The sequence below is a fragment of the Perognathus longimembris genome, chromosome 20 (assembly GCF_023159225.1).
Source record: "Perognathus longimembris pacificus isolate PPM17 chromosome 20, ASM2315922v1, whole genome shotgun sequence".
Lineage (NCBI taxonomy): Eukaryota > Metazoa > Chordata > Mammalia > Rodentia > Heteromyidae > Perognathus > Perognathus longimembris.
Window position 1 is genome coordinate 16750751 of NC_063180.1, and position 16433 is coordinate 16767183.

General features: G+C 48.0%; 1 protein-coding gene across 3 annotated transcripts; it reads left to right on the top strand.

Moving 5' to 3' along the window:
* The first annotated feature begins 12168 nt into the window (after nucleotides 1-12168).
* Nucleotides 12169-14761, top strand: Sdhaf1 (succinate dehydrogenase complex assembly factor 1). 3 transcript variants are annotated; one of them, XR_007208355.1, is made up of 3 exons: nucleotides 12170-12682; nucleotides 13294-13398; nucleotides 14510-14761. XR_007208355.1 is itself a non-coding variant. In XM_048329713.1 (2 exons), the coding sequence occupies exon 1, from the start codon at nucleotides 12247-12249 to the stop codon at nucleotides 12643-12645; it is 399 nt and encodes a 132-aa protein (XP_048185670.1). In that variant the 5' UTR covers nucleotides 12169-12246; the 3' UTR covers nucleotides 12646-12682; nucleotides 14510-14757. The 3 variants fall into 3 exon arrangements, 1 of the variants encoding a protein (XP_048185670.1); XR_007208356.1 differs by lacking the exon at nucleotides 14510-14761 and adding an exon at nucleotides 13839-14500; XM_048329713.1 differs by lacking the exon at nucleotides 13294-13398 and having other exon boundaries at nucleotides 12169-12682; nucleotides 14510-14757.
* The last annotated feature ends 1672 nt before the right edge of the window (nucleotides 14762-16433 follow it).

The window sequence follows — 16433 nt, forward strand, 5'->3', positions numbered from 1 at the left end:
TCTCAGCCTCCTGCGTAGCTGGACTTAGAGGTGTGAGCCACAGGTCCCCAGTGGAAAGCTAAGTTTCTTCTTGCATTTCCCCCCATCACCTGCTGTCCCCATTGGAAGCAAGGGCTCTACAGGAGTACTCCAGGCGACCAGAACCTGAAGGGGAGCAGTTAGAAGCTAAATCAGGATCTCTCGCCACTTTCTGGAGATGCAGCCTTGCCTCCTCCCTCCTGGACCCTCCATTCCAAAGGAACTGTGACCAATTGGCCATTACTGGTCTGGGGGGCAAACCCAGAGGGCAAATGGCCCAAAAGAAGCCACAGCTCCCATAGCTCTGTGGATGGATAACCCCTTTTCCAGAGGAGATAACAGGCCCAGCAACACCCTTAGGACCTGTTCCTGGGTTTCTGTGGATAGCACATAACAGGATGAGGATTGAAACCTGACTTGAGTCAGGCACTGGTGGCTCACGCCTGTCATCCTAGCTACTCGGGAGGCTGAGATCTGAGGATCACGGCCCAAGGCCAGGCCAGGCAGGAAAGTCTGTGAGACTCTTATCTCCAAATGAACCGCCAAAAATCTGAGCACCAGGAAGGCATCTTCCTGGCACCCTTACCAGCACTGCTACTCTCAGGGGCCCCTCGGGCGGTGGTGACACAGACACCCGGAAGGCAAGCTTGTCAGCGCCTCTGTTTTCCAAGAAAGCTGTGAAGAATCTGCGGCCCTAGAAAACCCACAAACAGCTGTTAAGTCTGGAAGAAGCAAGCCTAGAGGAAGTCAGAAGGCTGGTGGATCTAGAAGTGTGTGTGTGTGTGTGTGTGTGTTTTGGGGCTTGAAATCAGGGTCTGGATGAAGTCCCTTAGCTTTTTCACTCAAGGCTGTTGCTCTACCACTTGAGCCACCGCTCCACGTCCAGGTTTTGCTTGTTCATTGAAGATAGGAGTCTCATGGAATTTCCTGCCCTGGCAGGCTTTGAACCATGATCCTCAGATCTCAGCCTTCTGAGTATCTAGGATAGCAGGTGTGAGCCACCAGCACCCGGCTGAACCATCTCCCCCCCCCCCCCCCCCGGTGGTGGTGTAGCAGGGTGTGAATCCCTGTTTGTACTGACTCTCGAAGACTTATCAACAGCCCAGGCTTTATGAGTCGAGTGGTAAGTGCTTTTATATATAATGTAAGCACATTATGTAATGTATTCCTCACAGTCACCCTGGAGGCAGGTCTTTTTATTATCCCCATTTTATAGAGAAGGCAATTGAAGGTTAAAGGCGTTAAATCATCGCCCAGAGCTGCACTTGAAGCAGGTGGTTTTCTGGTACCCAGAACTCGCTAAGGCTGCTGGGAAATAAGTGCATTGCCTGGGGCTTGGCGGAGCTTTGCGCAGGCTCGGCGGGGCTGGATGCTGTCCATGGTTCTGAACGCACAGTGCTATGGGACTCAGGATTTTCCTTTGGAATTATGGGGCTTCCATTTCCCCTCAAGTTCTAGCAAACAGCGGGAAACCAAGGAGAAGAGAGAGAAGGGGAGGAAGGCGCCGATAGGCTGAGGTGTCTCAGAAGCAAACACATGAACTTCAAGACATGTATTCATTTAAGAGAACTGGGCTCGGGAACCAGGAAATTCAGTTCAGCTTTGAGCTGTGTGGCCTTGCACAAGTCACCTCATCTCTCTGGCCATCCGTGTTCTTCTAAGTCTTCTGTGGAGCTCAGATCACAGACATAGACTACTATACCCTGCTTCTTGCTTGAGATGGCATCTCATTAACTTTTTGCCTGGGATGGTTTCAAACTGGCTTGCCTGAGCTCCAGCTCTCCTGAGTTGCTGGGGTGGCAAGTATGGGCTCATACAAGCCGCTGTGCCTGGCTTGCATCCCATCTTGATGTTTAAAAATACGTAAAGCTCTACCAAACCAATAAAAGTGTTCATTAAAGGTTCGGTTTGGAGGGTGCTAACCTTATATACTTACAGCCATGAAAAAAAATTAGTGTCCTTCCCTAGGCAGAAGGAAAGAATATAGCCAGAGGTTGGGGTAGCTCACACCTGTAATCATAACTACTCAGGAAGTTGAGATCTGATGGTCACAGTTCAAAGCCAGCCTGGGCAGGATAATCTGTGAAATTCTTATCTCCAATGAACTACCAAAAAACCAAAATGGAGCTGTGATTCAAGTAGTAGAGTGCCAAGCTTGAGTGAAAAGGCTAAAGGACAGCACCCAGGCCCTAGGGTCAAGCGCCACATGTGTGCATGTGTGCGTGTGTGCATGCACACGCGCACGCGCATGCACACACACACGCAGGTCATGTGGCTCACTCCTGTAATCCTAGCTACTCAGGAGGCTGAGATCTGAGGATCGAAGTTTGAAGACAGCCCAGGCAGGAAAATCCTCAAGACTTTTATCTCCAGTAAACTACTCAGAAAAATCTGGAAATGGAGCTGTGGCTCGAAGTGGTAGAGCACTAGCCTTGAGCAAAAGAAGCTCAGGGACAGTGCCCAGCAAAAGAAGCCCAGGGTCAGTACCCAGGTCCTGAGTTCAAGTCCCAGGACTTGTGAGAGAGCCAGAGAGAGAGAGAGAGAGAGAGAGAGACAGAGACAGAGACAGACAGACAGACAGAGACAGAGAGACACAGAGAGAAGAATCTCATGGGACTTTGCTGCCCAACTGGCTTGGAACCACCATCCTCAAATCTCAGCCTCTTGAATTCCTAGGATTATAGGCAAGAGCCATCAGGACCCAGCAAAATGAAACTTATTACTGAAGTTCATCCTTTCACTAAACTCAGGAACAAGGCTCCATCCTCAACGTATCTATGGGTCCTGCAGTAAGTGCTCCAATAAAATAAAGGGAGAAGAGCAATCTGAGCAACCTGTTTTCTCAGCCTGGCTTTCTCCTCTCCTTTGTGTTAACTCTGTTCTCAGGCGGAGTCTCCCTCCCTCTTGTGGTATGGGCAAGGTTCAGCAACTTCATACTGTCAGTCCTCCAAGCCCACACTCCTCCCAGCTCCAAACCCTGACACCCTTTCCCCATTGGTTGATTCCCATAGGCTTTGCTGACCAATCATGGTGGCCCAGAGGAAGGAAGAATAATCTGATTGGCCATTACCGAGGCTTGTACTTCTGCCCCGAACCTGGTTTTGGAATCAGCTCTCTCTACATATTGGAGAGCTGAGCTTGGTGATCTGTGCCTGTAATCTCAGCACTCTCGGGAGGATGGAGAGTTCAAGGGCTGCATAGAAAAACCCTGACTCTTGTTTTTTTCATTAAGAGGATGGAGACTGGAGCTGGAATTTAGTATCAGAGCACATAAAGAACAACTGCTGGAAGCGGCGCTGTGGCTCAAGGGGTAGAGTGTTGAACTTAAGAGCTCAGGGACAGCGCTCAGGCGCAGAGTTCAAGCCCTATAACTGACACACACACACACACACACACACACACACACACACACACACACAAAGAACAACTGCTGCTGGGATTGCAGCAGGTGAAAAAAAGGAAGGAAGAAAAGAAGGAAAGAAGCTGGGAATCTGGCTTAGTGGTAGAGTGCTTGCCTAGCATGCATGAAACCCTGGGTTCAATTCCTCAGTACTACATACAAAGAAAAAGCCAGAAGTGGTGCTGTGGCTCAAGTGGTAGAGTGCTAGCCTTGAGCAAAAGAAGCTACCGGACAGCACCCAGGCCCTGAGTTCAAGCCCCAGCCAGGACTGGCAAAAAAAAAAAAAAAGATTGAAAGGAGCTGGGCATGTAGTTACTCATAATCAGTATTAGCTACTCATAATGCTGAGATTCAGAGGCTTGTGGCTCAAGGTCAGCAGGCAGAAAAGTCCACATGATTGAATTTCCAAAATAACCAGCAAAAAGTCAGGCTGGAAATACAGGTCAAGTAGTAGGGCACCGGTTGAATAAGTGATAGGTTTAAATCTCATGATTAAAAAAAAGAAGAAGAAAAAAAGGAAAAAGGAGAGGGAGAAAGGAAGGAAGAAAAAGAAGAAGACTGTTTATTTGTGTGTGGTAGCACACATAATCCCAACTACTCAGGAGCCAGAGGCAGGAGGATGGTGAGTTTGAAGACTGTGCGAGGTATCAAGACCTTGTCTCAAAATCAAAATAAAATCAAAATGGCTAAGAGGTGTGGCTTAAGGGTTAGAGCAGTTGCATAGCATGACCCAGAGTTCACTCCTCCAGAACTGCTAGGATAAAATAAATTTTGTGGGGCTGGGAATGTGGCTTAGAGGTAGAGTGCTTGCCTAGCACGCATGAAGCCCTGGGTTTGATTCCTTAGCACCACATACACAGAAAAAGCTGGAAGTGGCACTGTGGCCCAAGTGGTAGAGTGCTAGCCTTGAGCAAAAAGAAGCCAGGGACAGTGCTTAGGCCCTGAGTTCAAGGCCCAGGACTGGCAAAAAAAATAAAAAATAAAAATAAATAAAATTTGTGGAAATGTAACTATGAAATGCTACGCTGTATGACTAATGTAAGCTAATTGAACAAAAACAATGACAACAACAAAACATAAAACAGATGGACCCTGAGAAGGAGAAATAGTAGTTTTGCAGCTCCTTTAATCCACTGGAAGGTGAAGACCTTCATGTCTATCGCCACATTTGTCTTGAAGATAAAGGCTCACTTGGTAGGAAAACCATGGATGATGAAACCCCAGAAGGGGAAGGGAGAGATGGCCACATCAAGGGAAAGAGGTCAGAAGAGCAATGTATCTGCCATCACTGGAATTGACAACATTGACAAGTCTTGAGAGCTCTTAGAGTTCAGTCCTAGATCAAAAAAGCCTCAAGACAATCACTATTTAAAAATAGATATTCATGCCAGGTGCTGCTAGCTTATGCCTGTAATCCTAGCTACTCGGGAGGCTGAGATCTGAGGATCATGGTTCAAAGTCAACCCCAGGCAGAATAGTCCCCATGAGACCTTTATCTCTAATTAACCACCAGAAAACTAGAAATGGAACTATGGCTCAAAGTGGTAGATGTTGTGCCAAGTCGCAAAACCACCACCAAGAAGACCACCGAGACTCAGACATTCCGAAATGCAAAAGCAAGGCAAGGCTTTATTTAAGCGAGCTGCAACTTGGGCCTCGTCCTACCCACCGACACAGCGGAGGTTAGGAGGGAGCCCCGAGCTGTGATTACACAGGGCTTATAAAGGCAAAGAACAAGGTTACAACAATCAGGTGTTCAAGCAAGCAAGATTAGGACACAGGTACAAATCTGATTGGCTCAGGGTTCAATTCTAAAATGGGGTTCACGTGGTAAAATGGGGCCTGACTTCAAAGTCTGCCACTTCATTTCCCCCTTTTTCTTTTTGGTACCTTGGGAGCCAATCATGGCTCCATTCTGTCCATTTCAATGGCTTGCATGTCTAGGGGATGATATAGAGGTAAGGCATGGGCCAGTAGGGCCCAATGTAGTAACCAAAGGGCCTGTCACCATTTCTTACAAGAATAGTCTCTGTACCTCTGTTTTGCATGCCTCTAGTTTATCATGCCTCATCTTCCCAAAAACAATTCTGGTCCCTTGGTTTTAAAGGGGGGCTGATGGGTGAAGATCATCCATCTTCTGTAACTTCTTCAGGCGGACTCAGGGGCATTGACCTTACCTAGCCAGGAACCTATAACCTTAGTCTACTTTACCAAGGGACTGCAGGATTACTGCAAACTGAAAATTAACTTTCAGCTATACAGACTTACCATTAGCTGTATAGTGTTTAGTATCCAAATGTAAGCAACAAAATAATACATAAACTTCTCAGCTGTGCTCTAAGGGTCGGGTGGCTATACCCGTATTCCTGAGCAAGCCCAAAACTACCTAAAATAAGGGGGTCACCTCACTTTGGAGTGAGCTGCCAAAATAACATCAACACTAGCCAGGGTAGTAAGGAAAGAAGGCAAAAAGAAATTTATAACAATATTCAGTCTAACTTTCTTTCCTTGAGGCGAAGGCGAAGCGGCTGAGTTGGGTGCTTGGAGACCTCCCATGTTCCACCACGGTAGTTGTCATCCAGGGCAAAGGGGTCAGCTGGCCTGGTGTGGAAGCAATGAACCCAAGTGGCGATGCCGTCTAGGGTTCCTTCCACCGTGGTTCTAAGGATTTCAGTCCCCTGGTCTGAATAAATGGGGGGTAGGGACAGAAGCAGAATCATATAATGCCTTAAGTTGGGGTCACATGCTTGTGCACGAGCTGCAAATAATTGAGTTTACACAAAAATTCAGCATCATCCAAATCAGCAAGCAATTCAGTCTGAAGGCTAGGGATAATGGGCGGGGGGTACCCGTACATCATTTCAAAAGGAGTAAAGCCAAGCTGATAGGGAGAATTTCTTACTCTAAGCAGAGCAAAAGGAAGGAGTGACACCCAGTCTGCGCCAGTCTCTAAGGCCAGTTTAGTTAAGGTCTCTTTTAGAGTCCGATTCATTTTCTCTACCTGTCCTGAACTCTGGGGTCTATAAGCACAATGCAATTTCCAATCCATCCCCAGTGCTGCGGCTATTCCCTGACTTACTTTTGAGACGAAAGCCTGTCTGTTGTCTGACCCAATGGTGGATGGGAAGCCATACCAGGGTAGGATTTCTTCCAGGATCTTCTTAGCCACTACATTCACAGTCTCATGCTTTGTTGGATATGCTTCAACCCATCCTGAAAAGGTATCTACAAAAACTAGCAAATATTTGTAATTTCTGTGAAATCTACGTCCCAATACACGCCTGGCCTATTCCCACAGAGGCGAGCTCCTTTAGTAATCTGTTGATTGGGGGCATTGGCAAGCTGAAAGGCCTTGCAATTTTTAACAATATCTTCAATAAGTTGATCTCCTTGTCTAATTTTCACTTTGGTTTGTTGGAGCAAGTCCTGCATTTTTCGGGTTCCCATGTGAGAAGCTCAGTGGATTCTCTTAAGGATCCCCTTACCCAGCCCTTGTGGCAAGATAAGTTTCCCTTCACAAGTTTTCCACCAGTCATTGTTTCCTTCTCTGTCCAGGGGTTTTGTGGGCCATGGGAATTTTCTTTATCCACTCCAAGCCTTCTTGGAAATACTGGGGTACAGGAGGCAAAGCTCGTGGCCCTGGGTCTACTAAAGTCTGTTCCCAGGAACTCTTGACTTGTCTGGCTGATTTAGGCACAGGGATTTTCAGCACAGTCTACGTGCATCTGACAGCCAACGCTTGCTCTCTTTTAATATGAAGCCCAGATGGGTGACTTCAGGTTTAAAATTTGTGCCTTTTAACAGTCTAGTTTGTAAGAGCTTTTTCCTGACTGGCTGGGGAACTGATCTCTGATGACCTAAAAAGTTACCTTTGCAGGCCTTTAACAGATCTCAATAAGGACACAATCTCAGGTCTACAAGCTTCCTTTCCTGAACAGATGTATCAGCTTAAAATTCTCACTGCCAGTCAGAGCTTTGAGTAAATGCAGGGGGTTGAGATTTTAATCTGTCCTCTCATTTGACAAACTTACCCTTACTAACCACTATCACAGATGACTGGCAAGTTCCTGCCCAGTAGACAGACATGGGCATTGGAAAGGCGTGCTTATGAACTATTCTTCTAGGACTTCCCGGCTTTGATTAACTTTTGAAAGGCCAAAACAGGAGTGACTCTAGGATCTGACACCATCTCTGCCATCCAAGCAGTGGCTTACTTCCTCTGGATGCTCCATCACTTTTGTCCCAGGAGGAATGACTTTCCACTGGACTTGGACTCAGGGCCTGAGCGCTGTCCCCCAGCTCTCCAGCTCAAGGCTAGCACCCTACCACTTTGAGCTCCACACAACTCCGTTCCCAGCACTCTGCTGGCTGTTTAGAGACAAGTCTCTCACAGGGACCTTTCTCTGCCCGGGCTGGCTTCGAACCGCAGATTTCAGATCAGTGAGTCTTACAAGAGGCCACTTTACTCCAATTATAAGCAACAAGGTGGTCCACACAGAAGTAGTTTTTAAGTATGCTCTCTTACCTGGAACTTATTAAGGGCCAGTATTAGATCTTGACAAACTTGTAGGAATCACCTGTGCTTCTCTGTGGGCCTGCTGGAAACGGTTACAAAAAACCTACAAAGAAGCTGGAATGGCAATTAAACATTTTGGTAGCCATAATTCTCCTTTTCTTACTTTGCAATAATTATTTAGGACAATTTTACTTCCAAATTTCTTATCTAGAAATGTATTCTTGATTTCCAAAGCCTTTTTAACACTAACACAACACTTTAGCTTTTATCTGCATCGGAAAAACTGAAGCTCACAGGCATTCTGAAACCAGGGCTGCTTGTTTCAAAAGAGCCTCTTTTTTTTTTTTCTTCAGTCCCAGTTACTGCATGGCATGAAGACCTTTGAATTTTTCCTTAATGCAAGAATTACAATTAGAAATACTTATCCATTCAGCTTTCCAATATATTAGTGAGAAACATTGGCCCATTTTGCCATGTCTTCCTACATACATAGAGTTAATGAGAGTTTACTTCTATCCCCATTAGTTTAGTATATATATATCCTTTTAAATCCAAATTTCTGACACTTAGCTCTGATTTTTTTTATTTTAATTAAAGAACCCTGAGAAATCCTTTAAAGCATTTGGTAATGCCCAAACTTGATGACCCTTTGACTTTAAACTTAAACTTAGTTTTGCATCATACTGCAGTCTTGAACATGTTCACACTCACACATGCACACACACATACATTTTCAAAAGATCTTAAAGTGTGCAGAATAAGCATCAGCCGTACATTTTAAGACAAAAACCTTTAACAAATGATTTTAGCATTCTCCAGCCTCATTTTCCAGGGCTTGATAGTTTTAGTAAAACAGTTTTAGTCTTAGTAAAACATTTTAGCGCACCAAACAATTTTCTGCTTAAGGAGGCTGGGTGGGGGTCCCTCTAGAGTTCTTTTTTGCGGACACTCTCACTGATTGACTGATTGTGGGCTGTCACCTGTACATCTTTCCAGTGAGCTAAAGTCAAGTTCAGGGGAGTAGAAGGAACGTTCCCCATCATCCGTTTGTCAGTCAGGCACAGCGCAAGAAAGAAACACACAAAAATAATCACAGGCACAAAGACCAGACAACACTTACAGACAGACTTAGGGAGCCGCGGCTTACAGGTTCGACTGTGTCTCTCCTGCCCCTGTGAGGAGGCAGACCACACAGTCTCACTGTGCCTCTCCTGCCCCTGTGAGGGGGCAGACCACACAGTCTCACTGAGTCTCTCCTGCCCCTGTGAGGGGGCAGACCACACAGTCTTGAGGCTCTCTCTCTCCCGTTCCTGTGTAGGAGCGGACCAGACAACCCCGAATATAGAGTGGACTAGACGGGCGCCCGTTAGAAGGGCCTCCCGGTCCAGTCCTTCAGGTTCAGGGTGGTAGTGGGAAGCCTAAGCCCCCTGTGGAGGGCTTGAGGTGCCCCCCAAGTCCTCCAGGACTGCCCATACGAGCGTGTCCACTCTGGCTGGTCCTTCACTACCTACAGGTTCAGATTCAAGCGGCTGGCCTAAACAGAAAACAAAACTACAAATCACACAGACACAGACACACAGAATGAACAGCCCTATTTTCTTGCCTTCAGAGTCTGGGGTCTCGGGGGTCTCTGGGGCCATCCCGGACGAGCCCCCAAATGTTGTGCCAAGTCGCGAAACCACCACCAAGAAGACCACCGAGACTCAGACATTCCGAAATGCAAAAGCAAGGCAAGGCTTTATTTAAGCGAGCTGTAACTCGGGCCTCGTCCTACCCACCGACACAGCGGAGGTTAGGAGGGAGCCCCGAGCTGTGATTACACAGGGCTTATAAAGGCAAAGAACAAGGTTACAACAATCAGGTGTTCAAGCAAGCAAGATTAGGACACAGGTACAAATCTGATTGGCTCAGGGTTCAATTCTAAAATGGGGTTCACGTGGTAAAATGGGGTTCATGTGGTAAAATGGGGCCTGACTTCAAAGTCTGGCACTTCAGTAGAGTGCTACTCTTGAGCAAAAGGGCTTAAAGAAAGCACCTGGGCCCTGAATTCAGCCCTACAACCAACAATGACAACAATAAAATCAACCAGGCATTGTGGTACACATCTGTAAGCCCACCATTCAATTTCCAGGCTGAGACATGAAATACAGAACAGTTTTTTTAAACCCTATGAACTCATCACAGTTACAAAACTTTTTTACAGAACTGTTGTGGGGCTTGAATTCTGGGCCTGGTGCTGTCTCCTGGAGCTCTTCAGCTCAAGGCTAGCACTCTACCACTTGAGCCACAGCACCGCTTCTGGTTTTCGGGTACTTTAATTAGAGATAAGAGTCTCACAGACTTTCCTGCCTGGGCTGGCTTTGAACCTCAATCCTCAGATCTCAGCCTTCTGAGTAGCTAGAAGCTAGTAGCATGAGCCACCAGTGCGTGCCTGGCAGAAATTCTTGCCTTTTATTTCACACACACCCTTTTCTTTGTATGTTGGTCCTGGGGCTTGAACTTGGGGTTTGGGCACATTTTTTGAGCCTTTTTGCTTATGGCTACTACTCTATCACTTGAGTCACAGCTCCACTTCTGACTTTTCAGTGGTTAATTGGAGTCCCAGGACTGGCAAAAAGAAGAAAAGAAAAACTGTGCTCCTCAGATCTCGGCCTCCTGAGTAGTTAGGATGACAGGTGTGAGTCACCACATTTGGCTTTTGCCATTCTTGATTCAGACATTATTCCTCCAGTTTATTATTATTATTATTATTATTATTATTATTATTATTATTATTATTAAATTGGTTTTCTTGTATTAGGGACTCAACCTGTCTTACCCAAGCTATATCCTGAGTCCCTAGCTGGACTTTTGACTTTCTGGTCTGCCCATTCAGGTGTGCAAAGACGTGTTTGCACGCTAGTCCGAGGGCTCCAGGGTTATCTAACAGAGATGCTAATAGTACAGGAGCATCCTGGGTCCCCATAGTGCTACCAGGTTGCCTCCAGGCAACCTTCAGGAACCATCTGGTGCTCCCAAGAGGCCTGAACAATGTCACCCCAACCAACATATTTAGGGTTTGCTGGACTCCAAAGAAGCTGCTGCTGCTGTCCCAAGATCCTCCTTCCACTGGCAGAGGGCAAGTCCAGACAGACAGTCATAAATAACCACACACCACCTGTGTGGCTTCTTTCCATGGCACCGAGAAGTTTGTCCAACCAGCCACAATCCAACATTTCACTCCATCACCCTGCCTCTTTGCGCTTTCCTAAGGGCCAGGATCCTGGTGCAAATTTACCCTCAGGGAGGGGACACACAAGCGCTTCCAGAGATGGTTTTTAACAACTGATGACAAACTCATGCGTTCAGCTGGGCACTGGGACACATGCCTATATTCTCCACTACTCGGGAGAGCTGAGGCAAGAAGAGTCCCAGGAGCCCAGGAGTTCAGAGATAGACTAGACCTGTCTCCTTTAAAAAATCAAATCAAAAGCCAGGCACTGTTGGCTCACATCTATAACCCTAGCTACTCCAGAGGCTGAGATCTGAGGATCATGGTTCAAAGTCAGCCCAAGCAGGAAAATCCATGAGACTCCTATCTCCAAGGAACTAGCAAAAGGCTTGGAAGTAGAGTGGTAGAGTGCTAGCCTTGAACAAAAGAAGCACAGGGACAGCGCCCAGGCCCAGAGTTCAAGCCCCAGGTCTGGCACAAAAAGAAAAATCAAATTTAAAAAATCATTCTTGAGCCAGTCTTCTCTCTCTCAGGGCCGTTCGTGCCTTTGGGGACCCAAAGGTCTGAACCCCTAGCTCTTCCTCTTCCCAGGATTCAAGTTATGACTTTTTTTTTTTTTTTTTTTTTGCCAGTCCTGGGGCTTGGACTCAGGGCCTGAGCAATGTCCCTGGCTTCTTTTGCTCGAGGCTAGCACTCTGCCACTTGAGCCACAGCACCACTTCTGGCTTCTTCTGTTTATGTGGTGCTGAGGAATCGAACCCAGGGCTTCATGTAAGGCAACCACTCTACTGCTAAGCCATATTCCCAGCCCTGTTATGACTCCTTTGCCCTCCCTCTCACGGCCCAAGAGACCGATCGACTAGACCCCGAACTCCCCCGATCCAGGATGGATCCCACGGACCACAATCCACTCAAGGACACAGATTCCCCTAGAAGAGGGACAGGGCGCTACTGACTCCGCCCCCTTTCCCCTGGCCGTTTTGACGCACGGCAGCCACAGCCAATCAGATGCGAGAGTACAGGAAACAGGAAGGAAAGGGGCGGCTTTTGGAAGGGCGCCGGACGGAAGTCGCCTGTGGTGGCGGCACGGCTGCCGCCGTCATGAGTCGCCTCAGTCGTATGCAGAAACAGATTCTGAGCTTATACCGTGAGCTGCTGCGGGCCGGTCGCGGGAAACCGGGCGCGGAGGCGCGGGTCCGGGCGGAGTTCCGGCAGCACGCCGGCCTCCCGCGCTCCGACGTGCTGCGCATCGAGTACCTGTACCGCCGCGGACGCCGGCAGCTGCAGCTGCTGCGCTCGAGCCACGCCACCGCCATGGGCGCCTTCGTGCGCCCTCGGGGCCCGGTCGAGGAGCAGGACGACGCCACCGCCGCCGGAGCCCCCGGGACCCCGCCTGACCACGTTCACAGACCGAGGGAACCTCACGACCACACGGGGGCACCCGAGACCGGTGACCGGCGAAGGAGTCCCCCTCTCGGTGGCGCCCGGGGTGCGGCCTGATAGTTTGGGGGAAGACTGGAAACTCACCTGATGGAAGGTGAGAGGTCCTGAGAACAGCTGAAGGCCTGTGCCTGGTGACCGATCAGACCCCCCCCCCTCCTCCACACACACACCATCCGCCCTGTGAAGACTTGGAGTGGCCCGGGACGTTCACAGGCAGGACAGTGTCAAACTGACATCTACTTACCCCAGCTCATGGGGAGCCCAGACGCACATGCTCTCCAAAACTTTGTGTGTGCAAGTGCCTACGTGCCAGTCCATGTACCACCTTCGCTCAGCGGTCGGCACCTCTTTGTGTTTTGAGACAAGATCTTACTAGGTAGCCCAGGCTGGCTTCAAACTCTAGATCCTCCTTTGCCTCAGCTTCCCAAGTGCTGGCATTATGAGTGTGTACGGCCATGGCCATGTCCAGCAAAGATGGGATTCCAAGTAAGAGGACTAGTGTCGATAAAGGCCTAGTGGGAGCAAAGTGGGAAGAATACTGAGTTCCAGGTAGGACCTGTGGTGCCCTAGAGCACAAGTCTGCGATAATAGCATGTGGCATCTGCTTGGCTTTCTGTACTGTTAGGCTTTAGCCACCTGTTTCATTCAGCCCATTTTGTTCAAGAAGGTGTTCCTGACTTATAGTGATGTTCATTTGTTTTGCAGTGCTGGGGATGGAACCCAGGGCCTTGCACATGCATTCTACCACCGAGCTATATCCCCAGCCCCAAGGTGACCACCCTGTTAATGCTATGCTGGCTCCATCTCAAGGTAAAAGCCAAAGTTCTGAAAGTGGCCGATTGGGGTCTTACTCATTCAGCCTCCATTGCATCCCTCAGTCTCATCTCCCACCTCTTCCTCACCCCTGGCTCATGACCTTGAGTCCCAATTAGCTCCAAGATAGGGCCTTTGAGCCAGGCTGCAGGCCATGTGCAAGACAGGCTTCTTGGGTTAGGTGATCATACAGGTGGGTGTTGAGAACAGCGGGCTTTCTCAAGTAGAGAGGATGGGGAGGGGCACACGGCATGAACCCTAGAACTGGAGGGCCAGCCTGGAATCCCAGTTGCAGCGCTGCTTAGTGGTTACATGTGATTAAATGATCACCAAGTGATACTTGCCTCAAGGTCCTGATCAAAGAAATGGGTGTGGTCTGCCTTGGTCACATGGCTGTAAGGGTGACCCATTGAATTAAATATACATTGTCACAGCAGCTGATCATACCTGTCCCACTCCCATGCCCCTCTGCCTTAAGCAAAAAAGCTAAGGGACAGCACCCAGGCCCTGAGTTCAGACCCCAGTACCAACACATACACAAAAGACCAACAGCAACAACTAAATAAATAAAAATTGACCAAGGAAACAAAGTTTTGTGGTGTGGAATTTTCCACTTGTGGCATAGTGTTTGTTGTGCAGAAAGTTCCAGAACTTAGAACATTTCAGATTACTGATGATCAGTATCTCATGGTTCATCCTTATCTTTGCTTGTTTGTTTGTTTGTTTTGTTTTGTTTTCCAGTCCTCAGGCTTGAACTCAGGGCTTGGGCACTCTCAGCCTCTGTGCTCAAGGCTAGTGCTCTACCACTTGAGCCACAACTATACTTCCTACATAAAAGTCTTAATGAGAAGTTGGACAGCACACCTGTAGTAACTCTAACACTGTGGAGGCAAACGCATCAGGAGACTCAGGAGGCAGGGCGTGCAAGGTCGGCCCCAGCTGCATAGCAAGATTCTGTCTCAAAAGCAAACAGAAAACCTCTTATGTATATTTTCTCAGAATTTGTAATTAGATAAAACCTGCTTTCTGGAAAACATTTGGCCTTTTTTACAGATCTGATCACCCCACTGGAAGGCACAGAATATCTTATCTCTTTTTCTCTCTCCAGGGTTTCACTATGTAACAGACTGGTCTTGAACCCAGGACCTTCCTGCTTCTACCACCTGAGTGCCGGAATTACAGGCATGTACCACCACTCCTGAATGCCTGAAGGCTACTCTTGCCACCACTAGACTTAAGGAAGAAACCAAAACAAGAACTGAGGTGGATATATCCTTTGTGGCCCTGGATCAAGTTGTGCCTGAAGTCCTAAACTTCTTAATTACTCATAGAAATAAACTCCCATTTCTGTTTAAAGTCAGTAAGGGCTGAGTTTCAGTCCTTTTCCCTGTGTGTCAATTCTTTGTGTCTGTTAGGGTGAGGCCACAGCATTGAGTAGTAGTGAAAATTCATAGAGACAGAATCTGTGTGAAATGAACATCCAGAAGACCACCATAGAACTCGCCTCTGTTCTTGAGTCTGATGCAGTTCCTACCTCTTCCCAAACCTTAACTAGAGTCCCCATCTCCATGACAGAATCCCTGGTGTTGTCAAGACCCTGAGAAGGCCAGGAACCAATGGCTCACGCCTATAATCCTAGCTACTCAGGAGGCTGAGGTCTGAGGATCAAGATTTGAAATCAATCAGTCCAAGAGACTATCTCCAAGCAACCTGCAAAATACTTCATTGGAAGTGTGGACCAAGTGGTAGAGAGCCAGCCATGAGCCAGAAACTTGAATAAAAGCTCAAAACCCTGAATTCAAGTCCTGGTACCAGTACATTTTTAAAAATAAATAATTTTTTAAATAAGGGATGGTGCCATGCTCAAGTAGTAGTGTGCCTGCCCAGCAATCATGAGGTCCTGAGTTAATTCCCAGTACCTAATAGTAATCATCATGGCAAGAGCTCCTAGATGGATGAGTGAGACCCTGGAGCAGGTGCTGACAGCTGCTCACCCACAGTACTTTCCTCTAGCTGCCAGGTACAGGCACTTGTCCTGCTTTGCCTGAAGGAGGGGCTGGGGAGGCCAGGCCTCAGGGTCAGTCCTCAATGTCAAACGGAAGGTGGTATATCAATGCCATAACTTTTTTACCTGTTGGATGGAGCAACTTAAGAGTATGTTTTACGTAGTTCCCTGGCAGCATCCAGTGGGGTGGCACTCGGGCTCCCAGAACAGCAAGCAGCCCACTAACCCACCCAGTTTTGGCCATTTTTGTTTTGTTTTTGTTTTCCCAGTCCTGGGGCTTGGACTCAGGGTCTGAGCACTGTCCCTGGCTTCTTTTTTGCTCAAGGCTAGCACTCTACCACTTGAGCCACAGTGCCACAGCTTTTTCTATATATGTGGTGCTGAGGAATCAAACCCAGGGCTTCATGTATACGAGGTGAGCACTCTACCACTAGGCCATATTCTCAGCCCAAGTTTTGGCCTTTTTTGGTTGGTTGGTCATGGGGCTTGAACTCTGGGCCTGGGTGCTGTCCCTGAGCTCTTCAGCTCAAGGCTAGCTAGTGTTCTACCACTCTAGCCACAGCACCACTTCTGGTTTTCTGGTTAATTGGAGATAAGAGTCTCACCGGCTGCCCGGGCTGGTTTTGAACTGTGATCTTCAGATCTCAACCTCCTGAGATGACAGGTCACCGACGCCTGGCCCAGTTTTGGCTTCTCTGACTCACATCCTCATTCCCTGCCGCCCCCTCCTAGGGAGGGACCCCAAATCTATCACTTGTGCTTGAATCTGTCTCCAGGTCTGAGGAAAACAAACCCAAGATAGCTTGTCCTCTGTCATGCTCAAAACAAAGGGGTCTCCAGAAGGGGCTGCATCCCAGATTTCAGGTGACTCAGTACCTCCACACACTTTTTATTATATTATTATTTTATTTTTTTGCCACTCCTGGGGCTTGAACTCAGGGTCTGAGCACTGTCCCTGGCTTCCTTTTTGCTCAAGGCTAGCACTCTACCACTTGAGCCACAGCACCACTTCTGGCTTTTTCTGTTT

Bases quoted from the DNA above. Each gene is read 5' to 3' on its own strand.
- Sdhaf1 (XM_048329713.1), top strand. From the start codon at position 12,247: ATGAGTCGCCTCAGTCGTATGCAGAAACAGATTCTGAGCTTATACCGT.